This window comes from Macaca mulatta, chromosome 6, assembly GCF_049350105.2.
Source record: "Macaca mulatta isolate MMU2019108-1 chromosome 6, T2T-MMU8v2.0, whole genome shotgun sequence".
NCBI classification, from domain to species: domain Eukaryota; kingdom Metazoa; phylum Chordata; class Mammalia; order Primates; family Cercopithecidae; genus Macaca; species Macaca mulatta.
In genome coordinates, this window is record NC_133411.1 from 42,088,888 (window position 1) to 42,112,144 (window position 23,257).

Here is a 23,257-nt window from a genome sequence, read left to right on the forward strand (position 1 = left end):
GACAATTTAAATTTCTGTTAATTAAATTAATTAGGTTTGATTTTTAAAAAATGATAAATAATAAAATTATTAAAATTAAATAAAATTAAAAATAGAATCCCTCAACTACCTACATTTCAAATGCTCAGTTGATACACATGGCTAGTGACTACCATGTTGGTCAGTACAGAAAGAAAAAATGATTTCCATCATTGCAGAAGTTATATTGGATAGCACTATTTTGCAAGGTCATCTGACTTAAAATATCTGCCAAAAGATTTCAATTAAACCCATCTCTTTTGCCTTCTTTTTTTTTTTTTTTTTTTTTTTTTTTTTTTTTTTTTTTTTTGCTCTGTTTCACAGATGTTGTGCTTGGGAATAGCTTCTGACTCCATTAAGAAGTTAATGAAAGCCATTACCCAGAAAATGTACCTATGCAATTCTATGCAGAAATTCTTATACAACTTTGGTGGGATCATGGACTCTCTGTGTAACAGTTACCTACTGGTGCCTAGCAAATTACCTCAAAACCTAGTGGCTTAAAACACTGAAGTTTTATTATTTCACACAGTTTCATGGTTCAGGAATTTGGGAATAGCTTGGTTAATGATTCTGGTTAAAGATTCTCATTAGATTTTGCTGGAATTGCTAGATTTTGCTAATAAAAATATAAGATGCTCAGCTAAATTTGAATTCACGATAAACAAGAAATATCGTGATATTCTTGAATATCGTGAATCACGATAAACAAGTGTAATATATAACTAGGTTATATTTTTACCAAAAAAATTCAACATTTATCTGAAATTCAAATTTAACTGGGCAGGTGTATTTTGTCTCAAAATCCTAGGTTGCAGTCAATGTGTGAGTGAGCTGGGGTTTCAATCATCTGTAGACTAACGGGTTCTTGGGTCCATTCCGGAGATGATTCACTTACATGCCTTGCAGCTCAGTGCTCATTGCTTGCAGGAGTTTTTTTGCTACATGGACCTCTCCACAAGGATGCTTGGGTGTCCTTACAATACATCATGAATGAATCAAGAAAATGCACTATCACTTATGACCTTGTTTTGGAAGTCATATTCCATCACTACTGAAATATTGTATTGGTTGCACAGGTCAGTTTTATTCTTTGTAGGAGGGGACTTCCCAGGGGCATGAATACCAGGAAGCAGGAATCACTGGGGCTATCTGGGAGGTTGGCTCAATTCCTTGGAATTTATACACAGATTTTATAGAATGTGAACTCCATGAAGGCAAAATTTTTCTATTTTCCCTCCCTGTTGTGGTTCCAGTGGCTATAACGATGTCTAATAAAATATATAAAATGCATTCAATAAATGTTTGCTAACTGAATAAAGAAATTAACTCCTACTCCATAATCTCTTACCCAAAAGATTCTATTGCTCCCTAGGTTTTATATAAACAAAGATGTTTCCCCAAAGAGCTTGGCAATGAAGATATTAGAAGACAAGTAATAAAAATTTGCAGGGACATTCTAAAGTAATATATTAACAGTGGTGCTAATAAATGATCATGATAGTGCTTTTAAGTGAGTGCCAGTATCTGTGTTAGAAACTTCATTTTAGGGCTAGGGGCTGTGGCTTATACCTGTAATCCCAGCACTTTGGGAGGCCAAAGTGGGTGGATCACCTGAGGTCAGGAGTTCAAGACCAGCCTGACCAACACGGTGAAACTCTGTCTCTACTAAAAGATACAAAAATTAGCTAGGCATGGTGGTGGGTGCCTGTAATCCCAGCTACTCAGGAGGCTGAGGCAGGAGAACGGTGTGAACCCAGAAGATGGAGCTTGCAGTGAGCCGAGATTGTACCCCTGCACTTCAGCCTGGGCGACAGAGCCAGACTCCATCTCAAAAAAAAAAAAAAAAAAAAGGAAACTTCTTTTTAAGTACATAATTTCATGTATGTGACCACTCACTTACGCATTGTGAAAAACAAGAAATAATAATGATCTCGATACTATGAAGAAATGAATGCACTCACGCACACACATATACACGTGCTTGTGTGTGTGCATATGCACTATTGCTCTGGGATAAAAGCAGAAAGGAAATGATGACATTTAATAGAATGTCAGACAGGGTCTTTTGTAGAAAAGTTCCTGGCATAGTCTTGATACATAAATTATAACCTGGGAGAGAATAGGTAGGTTAAAGTTTATCATAAGACTGATTTTAAAAAGAGGAGTGTGGGTAGTAATTCAAAGCTGACAAAGATCTGAGAGGAAAGGGCTACATGTGGAAAATAACAGTGGACCTCTTTTTAGTGGCAGCAGAATTGTGTGGGTCAAGTTCTGCCACTTTTTGATATCTGCTGGGACTTACTTTCTCAAGATAGAGGGTTATCTTAGGCAAAGCCATGTGGCTGTCACTATCCAAATCACAGGTTATTCCTGAAGTGAACTTGTGGGATTTGCTTTTTGCTAATGGAAGCCACCAAGGAGATTCTTTTTATTATTATTATTATTATTATTATTATACTTTAAGTTCTAGGGTACATGTGCATAACGTGCAGGTTTGTTACATATGTATACTTGTGACATGTTGGTGTGCTGCACCCATCAACTCGTCAGCACCCATCAACTCATCAGCACCCATCAACTCGTCATTTACATCAGGTATAACTCCCAATGCAATCTCTCCCCCCTCCCCCCTCCCCATGATAGGCCCCGGTGTGTGATGTTCCCCTTCTTGAGTCCAAGTGATCTCATTGTTCAGTTCCCACCTATGAGTGAGAACATGCGGTGTTTGGTTTTCTGTTCTTGTGATAGTTTGCTGAGAATGATGGTTTCCAGCTGCATCCATGTCCCTACAAAGGACACAAACTCATCCTTTTTTATGGCTGCATAGTATTCCATGGTGTATATGTGCCACATTTTCTTAATCCAGTCTGTCACTGATGGACATTTAGGTTGATTCCAAGTCTTTGCTATTGTGAATAGTGCCGCAATAAACATACGTGAGCATGTGTCTAGAGGAAGAAATATACCAACACTTCAATATCCCCATCCTAGGCAGCATCTCTTTCCTCAAAATGCTGCAAGTTTGTGAGGTAATAGGATGAAGACAGGAGTCAGATATAGGAAAAGCCAGCAGTTTATTTCTTGATGGCTTACAGAGGAATGCTTGTCTCTTTACACCTTCTCAGGAGGGTCTGCAAAGCAGCCTCAGCTGCTCTCTGGACACGAATACATGGATCTCGACGAAGAGCTTGGAGCCCTGAAATGGCAAGAATAGCAAATAAGCACATGAGGAGAGTCAGAGCCCAGCAAGAAGGGCAAACCAAGCCAAGGCCCAACTTTTTAGCACTGAGGGTCAGATCCAAGTGGGGCTCAGGTCCTCATGCTCGAATTTTATCTTAAAAAGGTAGAATGTGGAACTACAAGAACTGCTTTTAACATTGAAATAAGGGAAGAGAAGCCCTGACCTTGTGATCAGTAGGTTTAGGCAATTGGAAAGTTGTAGTCTATTGGTGTTTCTGATGCCTGCAAAGAGCTGGAGCTGGAGGTTGCTTTATACCCTGGAGAAATTCTAGTGTCTAGAGAGCATCAGATACAATAACTGGTGCTAAGATTTTCAAGTTCTGGGCTCACGTAGAACTTAGAGTAGCAATATTTTCTCTTTTCCTAAGAATGTAACAATATGCTGGGAAGAAACTAGGTTGGTACTCACGTGTGATCAGTTGTTCTCTGTCTAGTAACTCCACATATTGGCTGGTCAAATTGAGAATAATGGCATCTAAAGTTAATAGGAGACAATGTTACTGATTTCATTATAGAGGAAGAAGCCATGAAAAGTAGATCAGGTTAGACTCTGCACCTGGTGAGAAGGTAAATGGTAGGCTGGTGAATGAGCAAACTATATGACTTCCTTTGCACCCCCTAAAATGATGTCAGGGTGACTTCTATTGGGTCCAGAGTGCCATGCCTGCAAGTAGTCACTTATCCAGAATATTTGGCAGAGTTCACAGAATGATCTTCTGAGGAGGCTAGTTGTTGTTGGGATTTCAAGTGTGTGTAAGATAGAATCTCTGTCTTCAAAAAATGTATAATATAGTTGGGGGGATCATATATATGAGTCAAGAAGGAACCCTCATATTTTTAATTTGGTCTTAAAGGTGGTGAAGGGAGTGGGCCTGTAGTCTCTTGGCTGAATTAGTTGGAACAGGCTTCAAAGTAAGACTTAGAATTTCATGATAGAAGGATCTTTAGAGACTTACTTATGTTTTATTTTATACATCAGACAGAGAGGTAACATAAAGTTAAGTCAATTTCCAGAATCACATGGCAGAGCCAGGGGTTGCTGGCCCCCACATGAACATACTTCCCACTTGTATCATGTTACCAAAGCTCTCAGCTTGAACTGAGCTTTGGATGTTGAGTGTGGGTTATCTTATGAGATGAGGTGAAGAAAAATATTTATGTAAGAGCAGCAGCTGGGAGCAAAGAAGGAGCAGGACTTGGAGCCAGAAGGAGCATGAAGGGCTCAGATGGGAGGAGAATTAGTGTAGGTGAGTCAGGAGAGGTCATGAGTTTTCACTGCAAAAGGAAGCAGGTTTCTTTGCGGGAGGATGTTACAAGATGTAAGATAAAAGCCCTTCCTGAGATTTAATAAAAAAGGTTATATTGGTCATACTAGTGTTTATACTGGACAGCTTCTGGTCAAAGCAAAACCAGATGGAAAGAGCAGACATATCTGGGTAGGAAATGGGGGTGTGTACTCACCTGTGAGTTTGACAGCTGCACTCCTGATCACCTCCCAGCTGCTAGTGAAGAAGGTGAAGGAGTGTGTGTGGAGGATCCACAGAATTTCCTGGCTTTTCTTGGCCTAGAAGAGATGTGAATTACAAAGAGAGCAACTGGAAAGTGAACCTTTGTGACATTCAGCATCCTATAGGTCCTCAGAATGGATCTGTAAAGGCCAGTGAGCACTCATACAGCCATAAATTAATTGACTGCAAATTGTCTTATGCGTATTTTGATCTACATTTAATCAGGAAGGCATCAGAGTTTAAGGGATTAATCAACTGATATGAATTTTAGGAACCGAGGAGAACATATCCCAGTCAGGACTTGGGAATGGAGCAGAGGGTCCTGCGGCAGGATACCAAGGATCACTGCCATCCTTCCAAGGCAGTTCTGGCTCTGGCCAGAGATTCCTTGCTACATTGTTTGCCCTTCTAGGATTTATCTAGACCCTTGTCCTGCCTGTTTTGGAGGTGGCATCTATTGGACACTCACCAGTTTCACACAGAATTGCCTATAGAAATCCCTGACCCTTGGTAGATCCTGATCAAGGAGATGGTCTAATACCCCGTAGAGTTCCTGGAGGCCCAAAAAGGGAATGCAGACCATCAAGACATCACGGCAAGCCTGGAAAACAGAGTTTTCTGCATCACAGTCCAGAACATTAGGATCTCCTTCCAGAAGGGAAAAAATGCTGAACAGTACTGGGAAAGAAGCAGTAAAAGTCAGTGGTGTGAATGGCTTTATAGTCATTGCTGGCACCTTCCCAGTTTCAAGGATGGAAGAGTAAACTCGGGAAGAGACAGCAAGAAGAACCTAGAATTGGAGAAGAGGTTTTCAGATTCAGTTCTAAGGGGTGACTTTAGATCTGGCACTTTAGATCTGGCTTCTGGTGCAGCTAGACCAGGTTTATTGGTGCTTCTCAGCCACGGGGAGAGCAGGAGGTGCAGGTGTCTGTGGAGAGCACTTACAACTCCAATCTTGGGGTTGGGATCCCAAAGGTGCAGAAGGAATGAGATCAGGCTCTTTTTTATTTCTTCAGCAAAAAAAATCTTCCACCTTCTTCCTGTTAGGGATGCCAGGTCCTCAAATAAGAAGATGGCAGTCAATCTCACATCATCCTGCTCCTGTGGTGACGAATGCATGTCGTGGTGAATATCCTCTCAGATGCCATTCCCTGCCAGCACACTCTCAGCTCTAATCCCACCCTTCCCACTTCAGCAAAAGAAGGCTGGAACCCAGGCACTGGTCCATCATAGTCACAGCCTCTAAATGTTCCAAGAACTCGTTTTCCTTCCCGAAGCTTTCTCTCCACACTACATGAGTTTAAAAAAACCCTGGGTCTGGGGTTTATGTGATGCCAGAGAGTTGATTTCTGTCTTTGAGTAGCCAGTGGGGAAGTGTGAGGATGACCACAGGAATGATACACAGGGGTACTCATAGACAAAGCCAGGGAGGGCTTCTGCCAGTTGTGTATTTTACTTAGTTTGGTTGCGTTACTAACTTAGAATTATGAGGTCTCTAATCTTAATTGTCCAAGGCCTAGTACTGTTCTCCATGACACCAAATATTTTCTAAAGGGATTACAGGCAGTTTGGGAATTTGGGCCTTGGTTCTTAGAGAGGTTAAACACAGAAGTGCCTAGCTCTACTCTTGAGTATGTGAAGTTATGGAACTTTCTTTTTTTTTTTTTTTTTTTTGTCTAGGATGGCAAGCAATGATTTTAGGAAACCAAGAGAGGCCAGGTGCGGTGGCTCATGCCTGTAATCCCAGCACTTTGGGAGGCTGATGCGGGTGGATCACTTGAGGTCAGGAGTTTGAGACCAGCCTGGCCAAAATGGTAAAACTTTGTATCTACTAAAAATATATAAATTAGCCAGTCCTGGTGGTGTGTGCCTGTAGTCACAGCTACTTGGTAGGCTGAGGCACAAGAATTGCTTTAATCTGAAAGGAGGAGGCTGCAGTGAGCCAAGATCATGCCACTGAATTCCAGTGGTGAAGGAGCGGGACTCTGTGTCAAAAAAAAAAAAAAAAAAAAAAAAAAAGAAAAAAGAAAACAAGAGAAAGGTGGTGGAGGAAGATGGCCTCCTATTTTCTCGTTAGAGTTATGTTTCAGAGTTCCGACAGGGAAGAAATGAAGTGAGATGAATTTCATGGAAGTTTTTTTACTTTTAGGCCCAGAAAACCAGTTTAAAATACCCATATGAACAAAGAGGGATTAAAGAAAAAGCAGTCCTGAATAGCAGAATATTATTTAGATCCACAATAAAGTTAATATAGATCTTCTAAAAAAATGATGATTTGTTGGGAAAAGGCCGGAAAAGCTCAGATGTGACCTTGTATAATGAAAATGAAAGTAGAAACACATTCTTTAGATTTATTAGGAATAAGGTCAGGATATATTTTTAAAAGATATCTCTTTAGAAAGGGAAAGCTAACCAAAAACAAGGTACTAGAAAAGTAGAGAAGCATCTAGTTAAAAAAGTTTGAATTTTGCAAAATCAATGAGCTAATGATAGGTCCAGGAAAAATCGACCAATTGGGATGATGAAAAATCTGAAAGAAAAAGTGGCAAAAGGGTTTTGGGTGCTGGGAGAAATATTAGAGAACGTCTAGTCCAATGTCCTCATGTTTGCTTGAGAACATTGAGTCACAGAGGGAAAAGCGATTGCTCAGGGTGACAGGGTAGGGAATAGTAGCAAGAAGGGAACGGAGCATGTGGCAGCAGCCACATTTTCTGTTCTGTCATTTCATTCAAGTGTCACCATGTTTTGAAAAGTCTAATAAAGTATTTAAATATTGAAAGAACGAAAGAAAGGAAACTTGGAGATTATAGAGAGCTATCCTTAATCTACAGAAAAATATCAGGGCAATAGATCATAGAGTTAAATATACTTATGTAAAGATGGCATTACTGGAGAACAAATAAGAGCCAAAGTTTTGTCCAACTTTACTTTTATGCAAACATGATGGAGTTGACACCTATTAGAGATGAGCAAGGTCTGAGCTAACCACCAGTAAGACTTTAGCACATTTTATCCTTCTCTGATGACACTGAGAAATAGTATCTTGACCACGAAATTGTTAAGTGGACTTGTGATTTACTGGAGGCTCAGATCTAAAAGAATGATTATCAGATCAACAACAATCCAGGAAACTTAACAGCTGGGGTTCTGAAGGAGTGACTTCAGCCCTGTGCAATGAAGAAAAAGAATATCATTGTTACTTTTACCCCAGTAAGCATTTTTGAGGACAAGATAATTAAAAGTTGCTGTTTTTTTTTTTTTGTTGTTGTTGTTTGTTTTTTTTGGAGACAGAGTTTCACTCTTGTTGCCCAGGCTGGAGTGCAGTGGCATGATCTTGGCTCACTGCAACCTCTGCCTCCTGTGTTCAAGCGATTCTCCTGTCTCAGTCTCTTGAGTAGCTGGGATTACAGGCACGCACCAGCACACCTGGCTAATTTTTGTATTTTTACTAGAGGTGGGGTTTCACCATGTTGGCCAGGCTGGTCTCAAACTCCTGACCTCAAGTGATCCATCAGCCTCAGCCTTCCAAAGTGCTGGGATTACAGGCATGAGCCACCATGCCTGGCCTAAAAGTGATATTGGTTAATTGGAGGAAGTAGTTGGAAACAAGCAGAAAGATATTTTCAAAGGCCAGGTTTAGGCTAGCACACACACAAGAAAAACCGCAAAAATACAAAACTGAAGAATGCTGTGGGCATATATTACAGACTAAAATCTAGAGGTTCATATAGTTAGCATGTCAAGATCAGGAAGAAAGGGCAAAATTTTAAAAAAACGAAGCAAAGAAATAGGAAAAGGTTGGATTTGAGAGATAATATTTCCTTAGATTCTATTCAATACTTCTTGAGCCTCATTTAGAGGTCCAGCTCAGTCACAGGCTTGCAAAATATTTAATGAGCAGAAAAATGAGGTTTATGATGAATAATGAGGGAAATGAAGACTTCTCAAGTCTGCAGACTGTACGGTAACTAGGTAATCGAATAAAGCCTTAATGTTTATGAAGAATGCACTAGAGAAGGCAACTAGCAGTTTTCCATCTCCTTTGACAATAGCACACGAGGAAGCAGATTTAGATTACAAAATAATAGGTTTGGGTTAAAAATATTTTTACATCGATGGCAATGAATAACCAAAAATAAATACTAAAATGTGCTTCCTGGAAGGCATAAGGGAAAAATTACCCTCTGCCTAGGACTGCTCACTGATCTTTTTTTGAAACTGGGATTATGGAGCAGGCAAACTTTTTCTCTAAAAGGCCAGACAGTAAATAGTTTAAACTCTGTGGATCCTAAGGTCTCTGTAACAGCCAATCAACCCTGTTAGTGAGTGTAAAGGCAGCAATAGACAATAAGTAATCAATCAGTATGACTGTGTTCCAATAAAATTTTATTTACAAGAACAGGCTGTGGGTGGGATTTGGTCCATGGACTGCAGCTTACTGACGCCTAGATAAAATGAGTCTCTGAATGTTGGAAGTGGAAAGATAGTGTTAGAAGCAACATTGTCTTTACTCAGGTCCTAGTTCGTCTTTGAGCACTGTCATAATTTATGCTTCCCCCTAAAGCAACCTTGAGATGAGGACTTAGGTGCAAGTAATTTATTTGGGAGGTGAGCCCAGGAAGCAGGTCGGGGAGTGGGAATGAGATAGGGAAGGGAGGAAAGCCAAGAAAGGAAGTATTAAGGAGTGTGTCACTGTTATGAACAAGTGGAGCTCAATCTTTCTGAGGGGTGAGGAAGCCGGGAAATTTATCTACAAACTCTTGTTTCTTATTGTTTGAGGGTCCTTCCCAGGGCATTTCTTCCCCCAACAATTCTGGCTCACTCAGCTTAGATCAATCATGACTGCCAAGCCACAGAGCACCCTCAGGCAGGGAGACACAGGAAGCCATCAGCTTGTATGGAGATTGTGCAGGTGACCTGTCTGGGGCAGGTCAAGGAACATGGGTGGGACACTGACAATGTCTTCTGTGAACACTACCTAAACCTTTTTCTGTTCCTTAACTTCTGGAGGGAAGATTCCTAAACAGGCTCACTTACATCTTCAAAGAAGGTCCTTGTTTGCAGCACTATTTCCTTGAAGTAGAAGCTCACGTCTCGGTCTGTGAGCAGATTCAGGATTTTTTTTAGAGCCTTCAAGCTTTCACAGACGACTTCGGTGCGAGCCAGGTGATACAGGCCTCTGATGATAGATTCTAGCATTAACTGCTTATGTTTCTTCACCTATTTTGAAATAAGACCTCTTAATCTTCAAAATTGTTCTGTGCATATCTGGAATAGGGAAGGAGTCCTCAGACAAGAGGACTGAAATTTTGTCAGGGTCACATGTACTTCAACCCAAGAACTACTACTTCAGCAATGTATCTGGATTTCCAATTAATTTTTATGCAACTACTAGGTGTGGGTTAGGAAGTAATTATTTCAAAACTCTACTTAAGTGAACCTTTTCCCCTTAGAACGCCTTTTACCTTGTGAGGAGCCCCAGATGCTGTGTTGCCGAGCCCTCGGATAGCCATCTGCCTCAGAGTGGCGTTGGAGTCCCAGGCACTTTGATCCATCAAGATCAGCACATCTCGCAGATTCCCATGCTTCCAAAGGATTGGCTCCTTCATGAGCTGAAACCAACACACTCCTCCCCTTTAGTTAAGGGTGTGGCCCCCTACTTCAGGAGAGTGCCAAAGACATCATAAGTACAATTAAAGAGAGGACCCCACTGCTTGTGGAGCAGAGGAGGAAGCCCTCTGGGGAACCAGCAAGTCTTGCTGAGGCTGAGCTCTAGATTTGAGCAGCGCACAGGTCAGGCTTAGGTGGTGCTGTGAACCCGGTTACCTGCATAAGAGATGTCTAGTCTCAGTGGAAAACGGGGCAGGGAAAACAGGAATGACTGAAAGTTTTCCTTCTCTGGATTGGCTGGAATAGTCTTTAGGCCAGAATTTGAAGCATCAGTGCTACAATGCTTTGTTTCATCCCTCACAGATTTATTGTCCCCCTTTCTCTGTCTTGTGCAAACTAGAGGGCAGGAGGTGGGTGAGGTGGTTTATTTTTCCTCTTTCACCCCCTGCTTAGGTACCATATCTCTGGCAGTAGCTGGTCTCTCCTCTATTAAAGCCCCCCACTTTGAAGTCTCTCTTCCCTGGTTCCAGTGCACACTGGGCTCCAGACCCTAAGAGAAATACCCCAAGGGGACCCAGTGAGTGTGCTCTGAGGGCTGCTCTCCCTTGCCTCAGAGAAGAAAGCGGTGCCGGTTATCCGGTAGCTCTCCGAGGAGGAGGTGAGAGATGAGAGCAGCTGTTCCATGATGTCCAGTATGACTCCGTGTTGCCACACTGCCATGCTCCTAGAAAATGCACGTTTTAGCAGAGACTTATTTTTCTAAACAATGGAGGAAAGCTTAGTCTATTTGTTCATCAGGCAAGTAATTTGTCTAAAAAGGAATGCTTGGCTGGGGGTGGTGGCTCATGCCTGAAATCCTAGCACTTTGGGAGGCTGAGGCAGGTGGATTGCCTGAGCTCAGAAGTTCGAGACCAGCCTGGGCAACGCGGTGAAACCGCGTCTCTACTAAAATACAAAAAATTAGCCAGACATGGTGGTGTGCACCTCTAGTCCCAGCAACTCAGGAGGCTGAGGCAGGAGAATTGTTTGAACCTGGGAGGCAGAGGTTGCAGTCAGCTGAGATTGCCCCACTACACACTCCAGCCTGGGCGAAGAGCAAGACTCTTGTCTCAAAAAAAAAAAAAAAAAAAAAAAAAAAAAAAAAGAGAGAGAGAGAGAGACACTTGATGAAAGCCCACCAGGGCTCAAATTTTAAAATGACCTATCCAACTGTCCAATTTAAATGTAGTTTGAAATCCCATCAAAAAGCAGGCTAAGGACATGAATAGATAATTCTCAAAAGAAGATATACAAATGGCCAACAAACATATGGAAAAATGCTCAACATCACTAATGATTAGGGAAATGCAAATCAAAACCACAATGCGATACCACCTCACTCCTGTAAGAATGGCCATAATAAAAAAAAAAAAAAAAAAAAAAAAAAAAAGATGTTGGCATGGATGCCATAAAAAGAGAACACTTTTTCACTGTTGGTGGGAATGCAAACTAGTACAACCACTATGGAACAGTGGAGCTTCTTAAAGAACTAAAAGTAGATCTACCGGTTGATCTAGCAATCCCACTACTAGGTATATCTACCCAGAGGAAAAGAAGTCATTATACAAAAAAGATACTTGCACACGCATGTTTACAGCAGCACAATTTGCAATTGCAAAAATATAAAACCAGTCCAAATGCCCATTAATCAATGAGTGGATAAAGAAAATGTGGTGTGCATATATATATCTATCTATATATATATAGATATATAATGAAATACTACTCAGCCATAAAAAGGAGTGAAATAATGGCATTCACAGCAACCCAGATGGAACTGGAGACTATTATTCTATGTGAAGTAACTCAGGAATGGAAAAGCAAACGTTGTATGTTCTGTCTCATATGTGGGAGCTAAGCTATTAGGATGCAAAGACATAAGAATGATACATTGGACTTTGGGGGTTTGGGGGAAGGAGCAGGAGTGGGGTGAGGGATAAAAGACTACACATTGGGTACAGTGTACACTCCTCAGGTGATGGGTGCACCAAAATCTCAGAAATCATCACTAAAGAACTTATTCATGTAATCAAACATGACCTGTTCCCCCAAAACCTAATGAAATTAAAAAAAAATTTTTTTTTGAAAGGCTGATTAAGAAAATGTTCAACAGAATTCTAGGTATGTGAATATTAAATATTTCTTTCAAAAAATAAGTATAGTTTGTCTAAAGATGTTCACCTGAATCATGTTTCTTGAGGTGAGTGGTGTGTGTGGGGCTGATCTTACCGTCACTTCCCACTCCCTTTTCCTTCTTCCCTGTTTGTCCTCCTTCGACTATGAGTCCTAAGTGAATCATTATGCTCAGTGAAGTTGCCTGTATTGCACGTTTTTTTTTTTCTGTTTTTGTTTGTTTGTTTGTTTTTGTTTTTTGTTTTCTTCTTTGTATCTGGTTCTAGAAAGTCTGCACATTACCTGGCCAGTGAACATACGCCTATGTGATGTGTACTAGGACTGCTGAGGAGAGTCCATAAGTTGTCCCCCTCATCAGATTCCTTTGCAAGGCCTTCTCTCATGGCTTGGGCTTGCAAACATCTTAGAGTAGCAGTTGAAAGCCTAAAGAAGACAGTCAGCGTTACAAAACTAAGTCAACCCTTATAGGGAACTGCAAGTTCCCAAGTTTACCTTCCCACTCCTCACAATGCTTTCCCACTGCTGGACTAGGGGATGTTGTATAAGGGAAAAACAGGCAGCCCTATGCTCACATTTTAGCCTTAGGATCCTTGGGGACATTCAGATGACGTGGGTCAGTAAGTAACGCCACAAAATCTTGTCAACACTCCCCCCATGAGAAAAAATAAGCCATAAGAATAAAAAGTGAAAAATACCATATTTCACTGATTCTAAAACAGCATCTCTAAAATCAGGATGCATCCTGCAGTAGATGTGTGTTACAATTGTTCTTGGCCAGACAGTACTTGTGACGTAGTTGCTATTGTCTGTGCATTCACATCTGTTGCCTGTTAAGGTATAGCTCTTTATATTACCATCATTTTAGTAAAGTTACATGTATTATTGGAACTATTACTTTTAATAGTAAAATCAGCAATTACTTTTGCACCAACCTAATACATGTGTTGAATCTAAATGGTGTTTAAAATGTCTTTAAAAATGTTGCACTATAATTTTACATTGGAATGAAAAGTTCTGCAAAAAGCAAGGAAACAGAATGATGTGATATAAAATGAAAATTTATACCTCATAATCCTAAAAGAGTTCTTTTGATAAGTACAGAATAAAAATTTTAAAGTTTAAGAAAGCATTGATTCACTGCTTACTTTGGAGTCCTTTTCTGTTTTCTCAATGGTATGCAAAAATACTTTTTTTCAATTGCTGAAGTCTCAGAATTAATGAAATATGGTATTTATTTTTATTTTTCTTCTTTCCCTGGTAGACTTGAAGATCACAAGAGTCCAGCCTCTTTAGGAAGATCTCAATGATAGAAACCAAAGATAATACAGTAGTTCCTCTAGGAAAGAAAGCATAGACCCTCATTCTTTAAGTGACTGTTCTGTGTAGCTACACTGGATACTGGCTCAAGAAGAACTATGGTGTCATGGCTTAGGGACAGTAGAGCCTTGTTTCTTCATGGACAATGGATGTTATGACAGAAGGGGCAGACCCTGACTTCTGCAATGCTGCTCCTGGAGTCTGGGATTGGGACCTCTGTGGAAGATGCTTCCTGACTGGCCGTTTACCTGCAGGGGTCTGGGATCTGCTGCTGTTCTCCCTGCTGCATCACATGCCGCCTGCGGCTCCAGGAAGACGTGGGCATCTTCTGGCCCAGTGTGCAGCTAACCAGCTTCAGGAGGAGAGTGAACAGTTCTGAATACAAGCCGGTGACAGAGGTGCCTATTGAGATCACTTCATACATAGCACAGGCCACCTGAGAGGAGAAAGGGCCTCTTGGTCAGGCCGTCTCATCTCCTCCAACACCATCTTCTGTCTGGGCTGATGTTCAACTTTGTTTTCTCCACCAGTAAAAACACATAGACATGGGAGGGTTTATTGTCTGGAAATTTCTCAACTCAGGGACTGCCACGTCAGTCCTGTGACTGCCAGGGGATACTAGTCATGTAAAATAAAATGTTTTCAGCACTGGGGTTTTTCGACAAAAAAGGGTCCTTCGGATATCTTCTAGACTAATCTAGAAATATAGATACATAGATTTTGGGGGTGGGGGTTGATGAGAAATTTGCTTCTAAAAATGATCAGCCACAGACAAAAGTACAGCCATAACTATAAACTGAATAAAGTTAGGGTATGAGAGAAGGAGGTGTCATTAATGTGAGAGCACCAAGCTCCAGGTGGGGATAGATCATAGAGGATGGCGCAGTCTCAGGCAAGTGATGGGTTCAGGCTGTCCAACTCACTGAAATTGCCTCAACCCTGGCGATGTCATCTTCTAACTCGGTCTCCAGTTTGTCTATTAAGGCTTGCAAGAGTTTCCCACTGGAGGCTGGCTTTTCAGCCAGCGCCTTCCACAATGTCTTTGTGTCCCTAGGGTGGCGAAGCAGGAAATTGGTAGATAAGGCACAACCCCTCAGGCTCTAAGCTTCTCCATCTGACTCACTCTAAAATCACATTATGACTAATCACAATTTCAAGGGCAGATGGACATGCTGCCATGCCTGGGGATAAGAAAGATGTTTTACATAACAATTCAGCAACCTAGCCTTGGGTTACAGAACTTTGTTAAAGTCCACTAAGATGGGAACCTCTCATGTAGGTGCATTCTAGGCCACCAGAAAGAGGAGAATATTCACTTTTTAATATTCTCTTATTCCTATGGCATATGGTTAAAAATATTGTTATGCAATACATATATATCTTATATATATGAAAAGCACTTGGAAAAACCTCATTTGTGATTCAAATACCAATTGTTAAATTGTTATTCAGATGAGCTATTTTCAGCCTTTGTTTGCTATCTTGCTCTCAAACCATAAATCCCTCCCCAAGGCCTTTCAGAGTGGCCTTCTCTATAAGAATCTACCTGTCAAAGGGCAGAGGCTTCTGTAAAAGGTTGTCAACAACTGTTTCCATGTGAAAGCTGGCTATCTGGGAGATGGCTTCTAGCATGAACTGAAAACTTTCTTCTTTTTGTCTGAGGACTGGCATGTGATGGTAAATTGTGCTTAAGATCTCCAATAGCTAAAGAGAAAAAAACGAAGTCAAACATTAAGTTGCCATTTTCCCTCTATGTGAATGACTCAGAACAGGTACCTGTCGTGGGTGGGCAGTTGATGAATTCTAAATAATGTTAAAAATAATAATTGATTTCACATGTGGCCTATTTCTCACTCAGGAGGATTATTCATGAATTGGGTATTTATTCCTAATTCAATTTAGGAAACATTTTGTGAAAGAGTGTATTATGACAGTTGCTGTGTTTGCCATTGTTGCAATTTACCAAAGATGAAAAAGATGTACCCCTTTTGCAAAAAGAGTGAGTGATCCAATAAAAAATATCAATCATAGACCTAAAGTCCTGTACTTCAAGGCAGTCTATGGCAAATGGTATACATGAGGTGCATACAACCAGAATCCAGGAGGAACTGATTCACATTGGAGGGCCATTTGGTTTGGGTCTTGAAGCATTTGTAGCAATTTCAAAAGGCAAGGTGGAGACAGATGGTGGGGAAGGGCATCCTTGTCAGAAAGAAGAAAAACAGATAAAGATGTGAAGTTAAAAGACATGAGAATAGGTGGAGCACAGAGGATTTTTAGGGCAGTGCAACCACTCTGTATGATCTTATACTGGTGGATACATGTCATTACACATTTGTCAAACCCATGACTGTACAACACCAGGAGTGAACCCTAAACCCTAAAGTCCATGGACCTGTGGACTTTGGGTGATAATGATGTGTAATTGTAGGTTTACGGATCATAACAAATCTACTCTGGCGGGAGATACTGATAGTCGGGAGGCTGTGTGCATGTAAGGGGAGTGGGTAGATGGGAACTGTGCTTAATTTTGCTGTGAACCTAAAACTGCTCTAAAAAATCTATTTTTTAAAAAATCATGGGAACATGGGCATAAGAAAATGCTGAGATTCCTAGTGTAGGAGAATGGTCCAGGCTGGAGTGTAGAGAGAACAAGGGTAATAAAAGGAAGATGACTTTATAGAAAAGATGAACCCAGATCTCAGAGTACTGAATGCCACCTTTATGAATTTGGATGTTAATCTGTGGGCAGTAGGGAATGATATCACACATTTGGATTTTTGACATGGACAAAGGCATATATCTATGCTAAAGTACCTTTGCTTCTAGTAGACATTTCTCTCTCTTATTTTGGATAGACATTTAAGTTAGACATTAATTTAAAATATATTTTCTCTGAATTACAACTCCTTAGTTATAAATAGCCCCCCTTTATGATTACCACAGATTCCCAGCTCAATGATGGTTGGAGAGTATTTAGGTCCCTATTGTAAGCCTTTGCCTACTGTGTGAACAACTCTTTATGCTATACACTCAAATATATGGACATTCCACATTTATCAATTTATCGATTTTGGCTGTCCAGTGCCTACCGCGTAGTATATACTCAATAAATATTTTCAAAAAGACTTATTGAAAAGTAATCAGCACAGAAGAAATTTTCAATGCCCTTGACACAAAAGCTGTGCTTTGGAGAGTCTTTAAATTGAGAGTAGTTGACTGGACCATAGGGACAACAACTTCTTTCTCTTACTCCCTTTGAATTGCTTTCATTTAGGTAAAGATTTTTTTTTTTTTTTTTTTTTTTTGAGACAGAGTCTTGCTCTGTTGTCCAGACTGGAGAGCAGTAGCACAATCTCAGCTCACTACAACCTGTGCCTCCCTGGTTCAAGTGATTCTCCTGCCTCAGCCTCCCAAGTAGCTGGGATTACAGGCACCTGTCACTATGCCCAGCTAATTTTTGTATTTTTAGTAGAGACAAGGTTTCTCCATGTTGCTCAGGCTGGTCTCAAACTCCTGTCCTCAAGTGATCCACCTGCCTTGGCTTCCCAAAGTACTGGGATTACAGGTGTTAGCCACCTCACTCAGCCCATTTTTCTCTTCTTATTAATGTTTGAATAACTTGTATTCTATTTTTGACTTCAGAAGAGAAAAGAGAGGTATCTCCACTTGGAGCTCTTAACCAAGCTTCCTGAATTTAAATCTTGTTCACTCTGCTTAACTCTCCAGTTGGGAAGAAGAATTGAGGACTTTCCCCAGTCCAATGGTTATCAGACAATAAACACTATGGGGTGTGGGAGAAAAGCCTGAAGAGTAGCAGTGAAATTAGAAACTCCTGCCCTTGGTGGTTGTCTCTAAGGCATCCACATGGTCACTCTTATCCTTACAGCTCTAACAACCCAGTTTTCAATCATCCAAATGGCCTTGTTTCAAAGATGCTTCCTCTAGCCAGAGTGAGACAGTTTGAAAAGCTTTTATATTAAAAGACAAGAGACGCAATTGAGACAGGACCTCAACATGAGCCTTGTTGTTAAACACACAATGTGGGTCTCTAATGAGGCCTCTTGAGGCTGTGCAAGCCTTTGCATGCCGCCCATCAGTGGACAAACAGAGGCAGTGGCTGACTTGGCATTTTAGAAGTGATAGAATTCTGCTCAGTTGTAAAACTGGCTATCAGTTCACCTGATCTTCCAGAGCAGCTCCCTGCTCCTTCAGGACAGTGATCATCCATATGCCACAGGCCTTTGTGCATGTGGGGTTGAGGCTCTCCAGACCATCCAGCATTTCCTCTAAGAACATCAGAATTTCTTCATTTGGGATGAATTTACTGACAATCTGAAAATGCACCCAGAAAGATTCATGTAATCAACCACCCCATTTTATATCTAGATACTTACAACATGCTGTTATGGTTTGTTTTAGGGTATTAGAAGCCACTGAACTTTTCAACAGTTTTGACTGAGGCCCCAGAAACTAGAGAAAATACTAGAACAGGGCATAGACATGACCTGTTATTACTAAGCAAACTTTCCATGGAGTTGTCTTTTTATCATTTCATATTTATTGAATCCGAAGCCTGCTAAGGCAATTTCCTCTCCAAGCCTAAAGTTATAGCATACTACATAGGGAAAAATAATGTAGAATGCTTATATAGCAATATATACATTATAAATTCCTTTTACATACATTCCTATATCATAGAAACATGTCTTGAATCTGCCACATAATACCTAAACCTTGAGAATTCAGGAAAATCTATCAATATGTACTAATTACCATGCTGAATAGTCAGGTGGTGGACAATGTACATATGGAGTATGGATTATTATGAGCCTTGTTTCTTGCTCTTCCATATTTCAATATTAAGAACAGTCCATAAAAGGTCAATAAAATGGAAGAACTTTGCAATTGTTATCTCTAGGTGCAAGCACTATACAGAATGCTCGGTTGATAGCAGTGTGTGAATTTGAGTGTGTATGTCTGTGTGTGTGCATTAATGAAAAAGGAGTGGGAGGGCAGGTGAAAAGCTGGTGTTTGAATGAGTTCCAGGATCATTATCTGGGGAATTAACTAAGCAAAATGGTAATGATTATGAGTTTGTAGACATGAGAAAGTTCCTATTTACAGTGGTCTTCCCCTTGCATTAAGTGGCCGGATGATATTGTGAAGATATGAGCTCCTTTCCTTGAATATTTGCACATCCAAGCCATTCGCTGAGTTATTATGGTTCTAAGATCAAAGGACTATGCCATGGCTACCATTCTATGTAACTCCAAATGCTTGTCTGTTGTCCAAGCTTCATGATTAGCTGTTTTGTCTCACAGTGGGTTGGATGTTGATTCAGGAGCAAAGGAAAGAAGGGAGCTCATGTTTTTGAGCACCTATTATGTGTCGGGCCCCTTTTAAGGCATTTGACATATGTTCCCTTCCTGTCCCCCAAATGGCTTCTCTGTCATTTGCTGATCAACTACTCGTGTCTCTGCTACAGCCACCTTCCTTGGTCCCAATTGCCTCATTTGATAGCTGGAGTCTTGCAGTTTCCTCCAAACTGACTTCCCTAATTTTGCTCTTAACAGTCTACATTCAAGTCTCCACATAGCTGCCAGAGTGGCCCTTCAGAAATGTAAGTCTTGTTGTGTTTTTCCTCTCAGAACCACTCTTAGCCTAGAAGAGGCATTTGCACACTAGGGATATGAGCCCCGTCCTCAAGATATTTCACTTCTCTCTTTAAGTATATTGTCATAACGTACTGATTTTGCTGGATCCTTTACTGCCACCTGTGGAAAATTGCCATTAACATCAATATAAATCTGTAATGTCTACATTATGGGTGATGTTGTCACACATGAGGGTGCCTTTTTGCATTTCAAAATTGGCATAATTATGTCTAGTGGCCTGACTCTTCTCAGAACCCTCCACTGGCTTTTGATTTCAAATAGAGCAAAAAAAAAGTTCCTTAAAAAGGCTCAGAAGGCCCTTGGATCAGCCTCTGGTTATCTTTTGGATCTCATTACTCGCTCTTTCTATACTTCAGGGGCTTTGCACTTGCTGTTTTCCCTCTGCCTGGAATTCTCTTTTCCAGATATTTCCATGATTATCTCTTTCAGGGTGTCCTTCTCCAGAGGATCACTTCATACCTATTCTTTATTCCCTTTCTTGACTTTATTTTTCTTGGTTATCATTATCTGATGTTTATTTTTTGGATTTCCTTAACTAAGATGCAAGCTCAGCGAAACAGGAATTGTATTTTCTGCTTTCTTAGTGCCTAGAATAGAGCTTTGCATATGGTAGGTGCTCAGGAGAAGGGAGGTAAGTGAATGCATGACTGAATGAGTGATTGAATTGATCGGCCAGTCCTCACAACAACTACAAAATGGTCTTTTGTTTTTGTTTCTTGAGGATGAGGAGACTGAACTTCAATCAGTGCACACAGAGTGCATCTGATTAACTCCAAAGCTCTTGTTCCTTCCACTCCAACCCACAGCATCCCACGTTCTGGGGAAGAACACTTGGTCTACAAAGTTTCCCACCATATGAAATGATCAGTAGTGAGTGTTGACTAGGCATGTGTACTCAGAGTTAGAAAATGACAGGACCATGAGTCCTTCAATCAGCTTGAATATCTATCTTCCTTTGCAGTGGGGAGTATGTAGCTTACCCATTTGGAAATCAATCCAGAATCTTTATATCCACTGGCCACTCCTCCATATTTATTACCTTAGCTATTTTAGAAGAAATCTTGATCTGAACCTGCACGTCATCACTTTCCAGCCCTTCCTGCAAACCCTGCAGTCTTTCCACTTCCAGGCGAATGCCTAAAATCAACAAAGGGAGAAATGTTTAAGCATTCAAAGACCTGATAGGGGTTGACGAGGCTGGCTACATTTTGATATGACTCTAAATTAGCTGCTGTCTGATGAGAGGGTGAACATAAGCGCTAACACATACTGAGGGGTTTCTACATGCTGGGCACCATGCAAACACTCTGCATACAACAATCTCATTTATTACTCATAAGCATTATCTGAGGTAGACTCTCCTATTCCCTTCTTGGTTTTGCAGATGAGAAGGTGGGAACAGAGATGTGAAGATATGGCCCAAGGCACATGGTGAATAAAAATAGGAGAGTCTGAATTTGAGCCCTGGTCTGTCTGACACAAATGCCCAGGCTCCAACTACTCTGCTATGCTGCTATCTCTCTTGGATTTCTATTCTTCAGTGAGCTCCCTCATTGGGGAAACTGAAAAGTAACTATGGTAATGAGAAGTTTACATCAGCAACTGTGTAAGTGATTGTTGATATCAATTTGTAAATGCAGGCCTAACCAATAAAGATTTTGTTTGTTATTTGAATGTATATTAATCATGGAAACTAACACATGAACCATTCTACGGAAGGCAGCCTAGCCCAGTGCAATACATGTGGACTTTGAAGTCAGATGCGCCTGAGCTCAAAACCCAGATACTCTACTTTCAGTGGTCCAAGTAACTGGAAACTTCTTAATTTCAGATTCTCCCCTTTCAAAACTAAGTGAGAAATGTCCATGAGTATCGATGGGTATTTAATTTAGCATCACACTTGTTACTTGTGTCTAGTAGGTATTTTAGTAGTACATGTTCTTTCTCTCCACCATGCTTGTTTGGTCCATCAGGGAAAATGTCAATGTAAATTACAAAGTATGGGAGTTTTATTAACAAAGAGTGTTTGAGGACCTGAATTTTTCATATTTTAAGAAAATGAAGTAGGCTAAAGGAAAAATAGGTAGAACAATAAGAGAATCCAAATTCCTTTCTTCCTATGAGTTCCCTACTGGCATATTTCTGTTATTACTGTAATGGTTTTTGTTTTGTTTTGGTTTGGTTTTTTTGAGACAGTCTCCCAGGCTGGAGTGCACAGGTACGATCTTGGCTCACTGCAACCTCTGCTTTCCAGGTTCAAGTGATTCTCTTGCCTCAGCCTCCCAAGTAGCTGGGATTACAGGCATCCACCACCACTTCTGGCTACTTTTTTGTATTTTTGGTAGATGATGGGGTTTCACCATGTTGGCCAGGCTGGTCTTGAACTCCTGACCTCAAGTGACCCACAGACTTTGGGCTCCCAAAGTGCTGGGATTACAGGGTGAACCACCACGCCCAGCCTGGAATGGTTCTTTAGTTCTCACTTCCTTAATTCTGCTTTTTTCCTGACTTGGTAAAAACATATATCCTTAATTATCTTCCTATATCCCAAAGGACTTTCATACCTACTTTGATTCTGCTGAAGAGTTTTTTCTTTTCTTTTGACTGACTATCTCTCTCCCCCTAACCAAATCCTACCTTTTGGCTTTAACACGCTTATAAAATGTGAATATTGGAACTGTAATATCTCTGTGTCCCCAGCATTAGAACAGTGCCTGACACATGGAAAGGCACTCAACAAATATTTTGAATACCTAAAAGAATGATGTGTGGAACACAGGCAGGCATGAGATGACATTAAGTCTAGACTGTTTCTGGCTGCGCCTGCTCTGCAGAACTGCACACACACAATGTAGAGCTATCCTTGATGAAACATGGACTCAATTAACCTGGACAGGAAGCCCTGATTGTTGGTTTCAGCCTGAGACGGAGGTTTAAAAATTCCTAATATCTGTGGTATTGACAGTTATTCACATGTACTTGGAGAGCAGGAGGAGCTCCTGCTCTGAAAATTTCCACAATGTTCTGTCTCTTGGAGAGCTTTGAAAGGCACTTAGTACCATGATAATACTGCAATTTTCTCCTGAAGAAAACCATGTGATAGAGGAAGCATTGCTAATATGCCCAATTGCTTAGTGATTTAAATCGGAGACTCTCAAAACATTTTACCTACTTTAATGGATCTTTATAATGCTTTGGTGTTATTATCTCTATTTTAAAAAATGGGAAAACAGAGCCACTGAGGAAAGAAATACTTGTTTCAGATCTAGGAGACAGATTCTGTGATATAATTAAGGTATTAAAACAGAAATTGCTGAACTGGAGAGGGAAGGAGAAACAGAGAGAGAGAGAGAGAGAGACAGAGACAGACCGAGAGAGAGATGGGGAGGGGAGAGGAGAGGAGAAAAGGAGGAAAATGAGGAAAGAAGAGAGAGGAGAGGGGAGAAAGGAGAGAGACATAGGTGCATAGGAGAAAAGCTGAGAATAAAAGAAGATGGGTTTCTTTTCTTCATTTGTGGGCTCCCCACCTTTCCCTCACCTTTTATATAGAACAGACCAATAGTTGAGCTAGCAGCCGCCTGACGGATGGTGGGCAGGGTATCACAGGAGTGAGGAGCCAGGAGTCCAAGCAGTGAACCAATTTTAAAGTTCTCTGGTGCCTGCAGGATAAAGGAGGCACCCTGTTGTGATGAGGTAGCTTGGTCATATCCC

General features: G+C 40.8%; 1 protein-coding gene across 1 annotated transcript in view; it reads right to left on the bottom strand.

Annotated features, from left to right (window-relative positions):
* Positions 1-3,110: 3,110 nt before the first annotated feature.
* The window catches only part of MROH2B (maestro heat like repeat family member 2B), a 73,994-nt gene continuing 53,847 nt past the window's right edge, over positions 3,111-23,257 (bottom strand). The window contains exons 28-42 of the mRNA XM_078004356.1: positions 23,085-23,205; positions 20,586-20,683; positions 18,051-18,203; positions 15,415-15,572; positions 14,792-14,918; positions 14,117-14,304; positions 12,834-12,974; positions 10,989-11,103; positions 10,235-10,381; positions 9,807-9,989; positions 5,715-5,870; positions 5,239-5,370; positions 4,723-4,825; positions 3,671-3,736; positions 3,111-3,217 (exon numbers count right to left, since the gene is read on the bottom strand). Of these exons, the coding sequence (XP_077860482.1) occupies positions 3,111-3,217; positions 3,671-3,736; positions 4,723-4,825; positions 5,239-5,370; positions 5,715-5,870; positions 9,807-9,989; positions 10,235-10,381; positions 10,989-11,103; positions 12,834-12,974; positions 14,117-14,304; positions 14,792-14,918; positions 15,415-15,572; positions 18,051-18,203; positions 20,586-20,683; positions 23,085-23,205 (1,995 nt within the window). The remainder of the gene's footprint in view (positions 3,218-3,670; positions 3,737-4,722; positions 4,826-5,238; positions 5,371-5,714; positions 5,871-9,806; positions 9,990-10,234; positions 10,382-10,988; positions 11,104-12,833; positions 12,975-14,116; positions 14,305-14,791; positions 14,919-15,414; positions 15,573-18,050; positions 18,204-20,585; positions 20,684-23,084; positions 23,206-23,257) is intronic.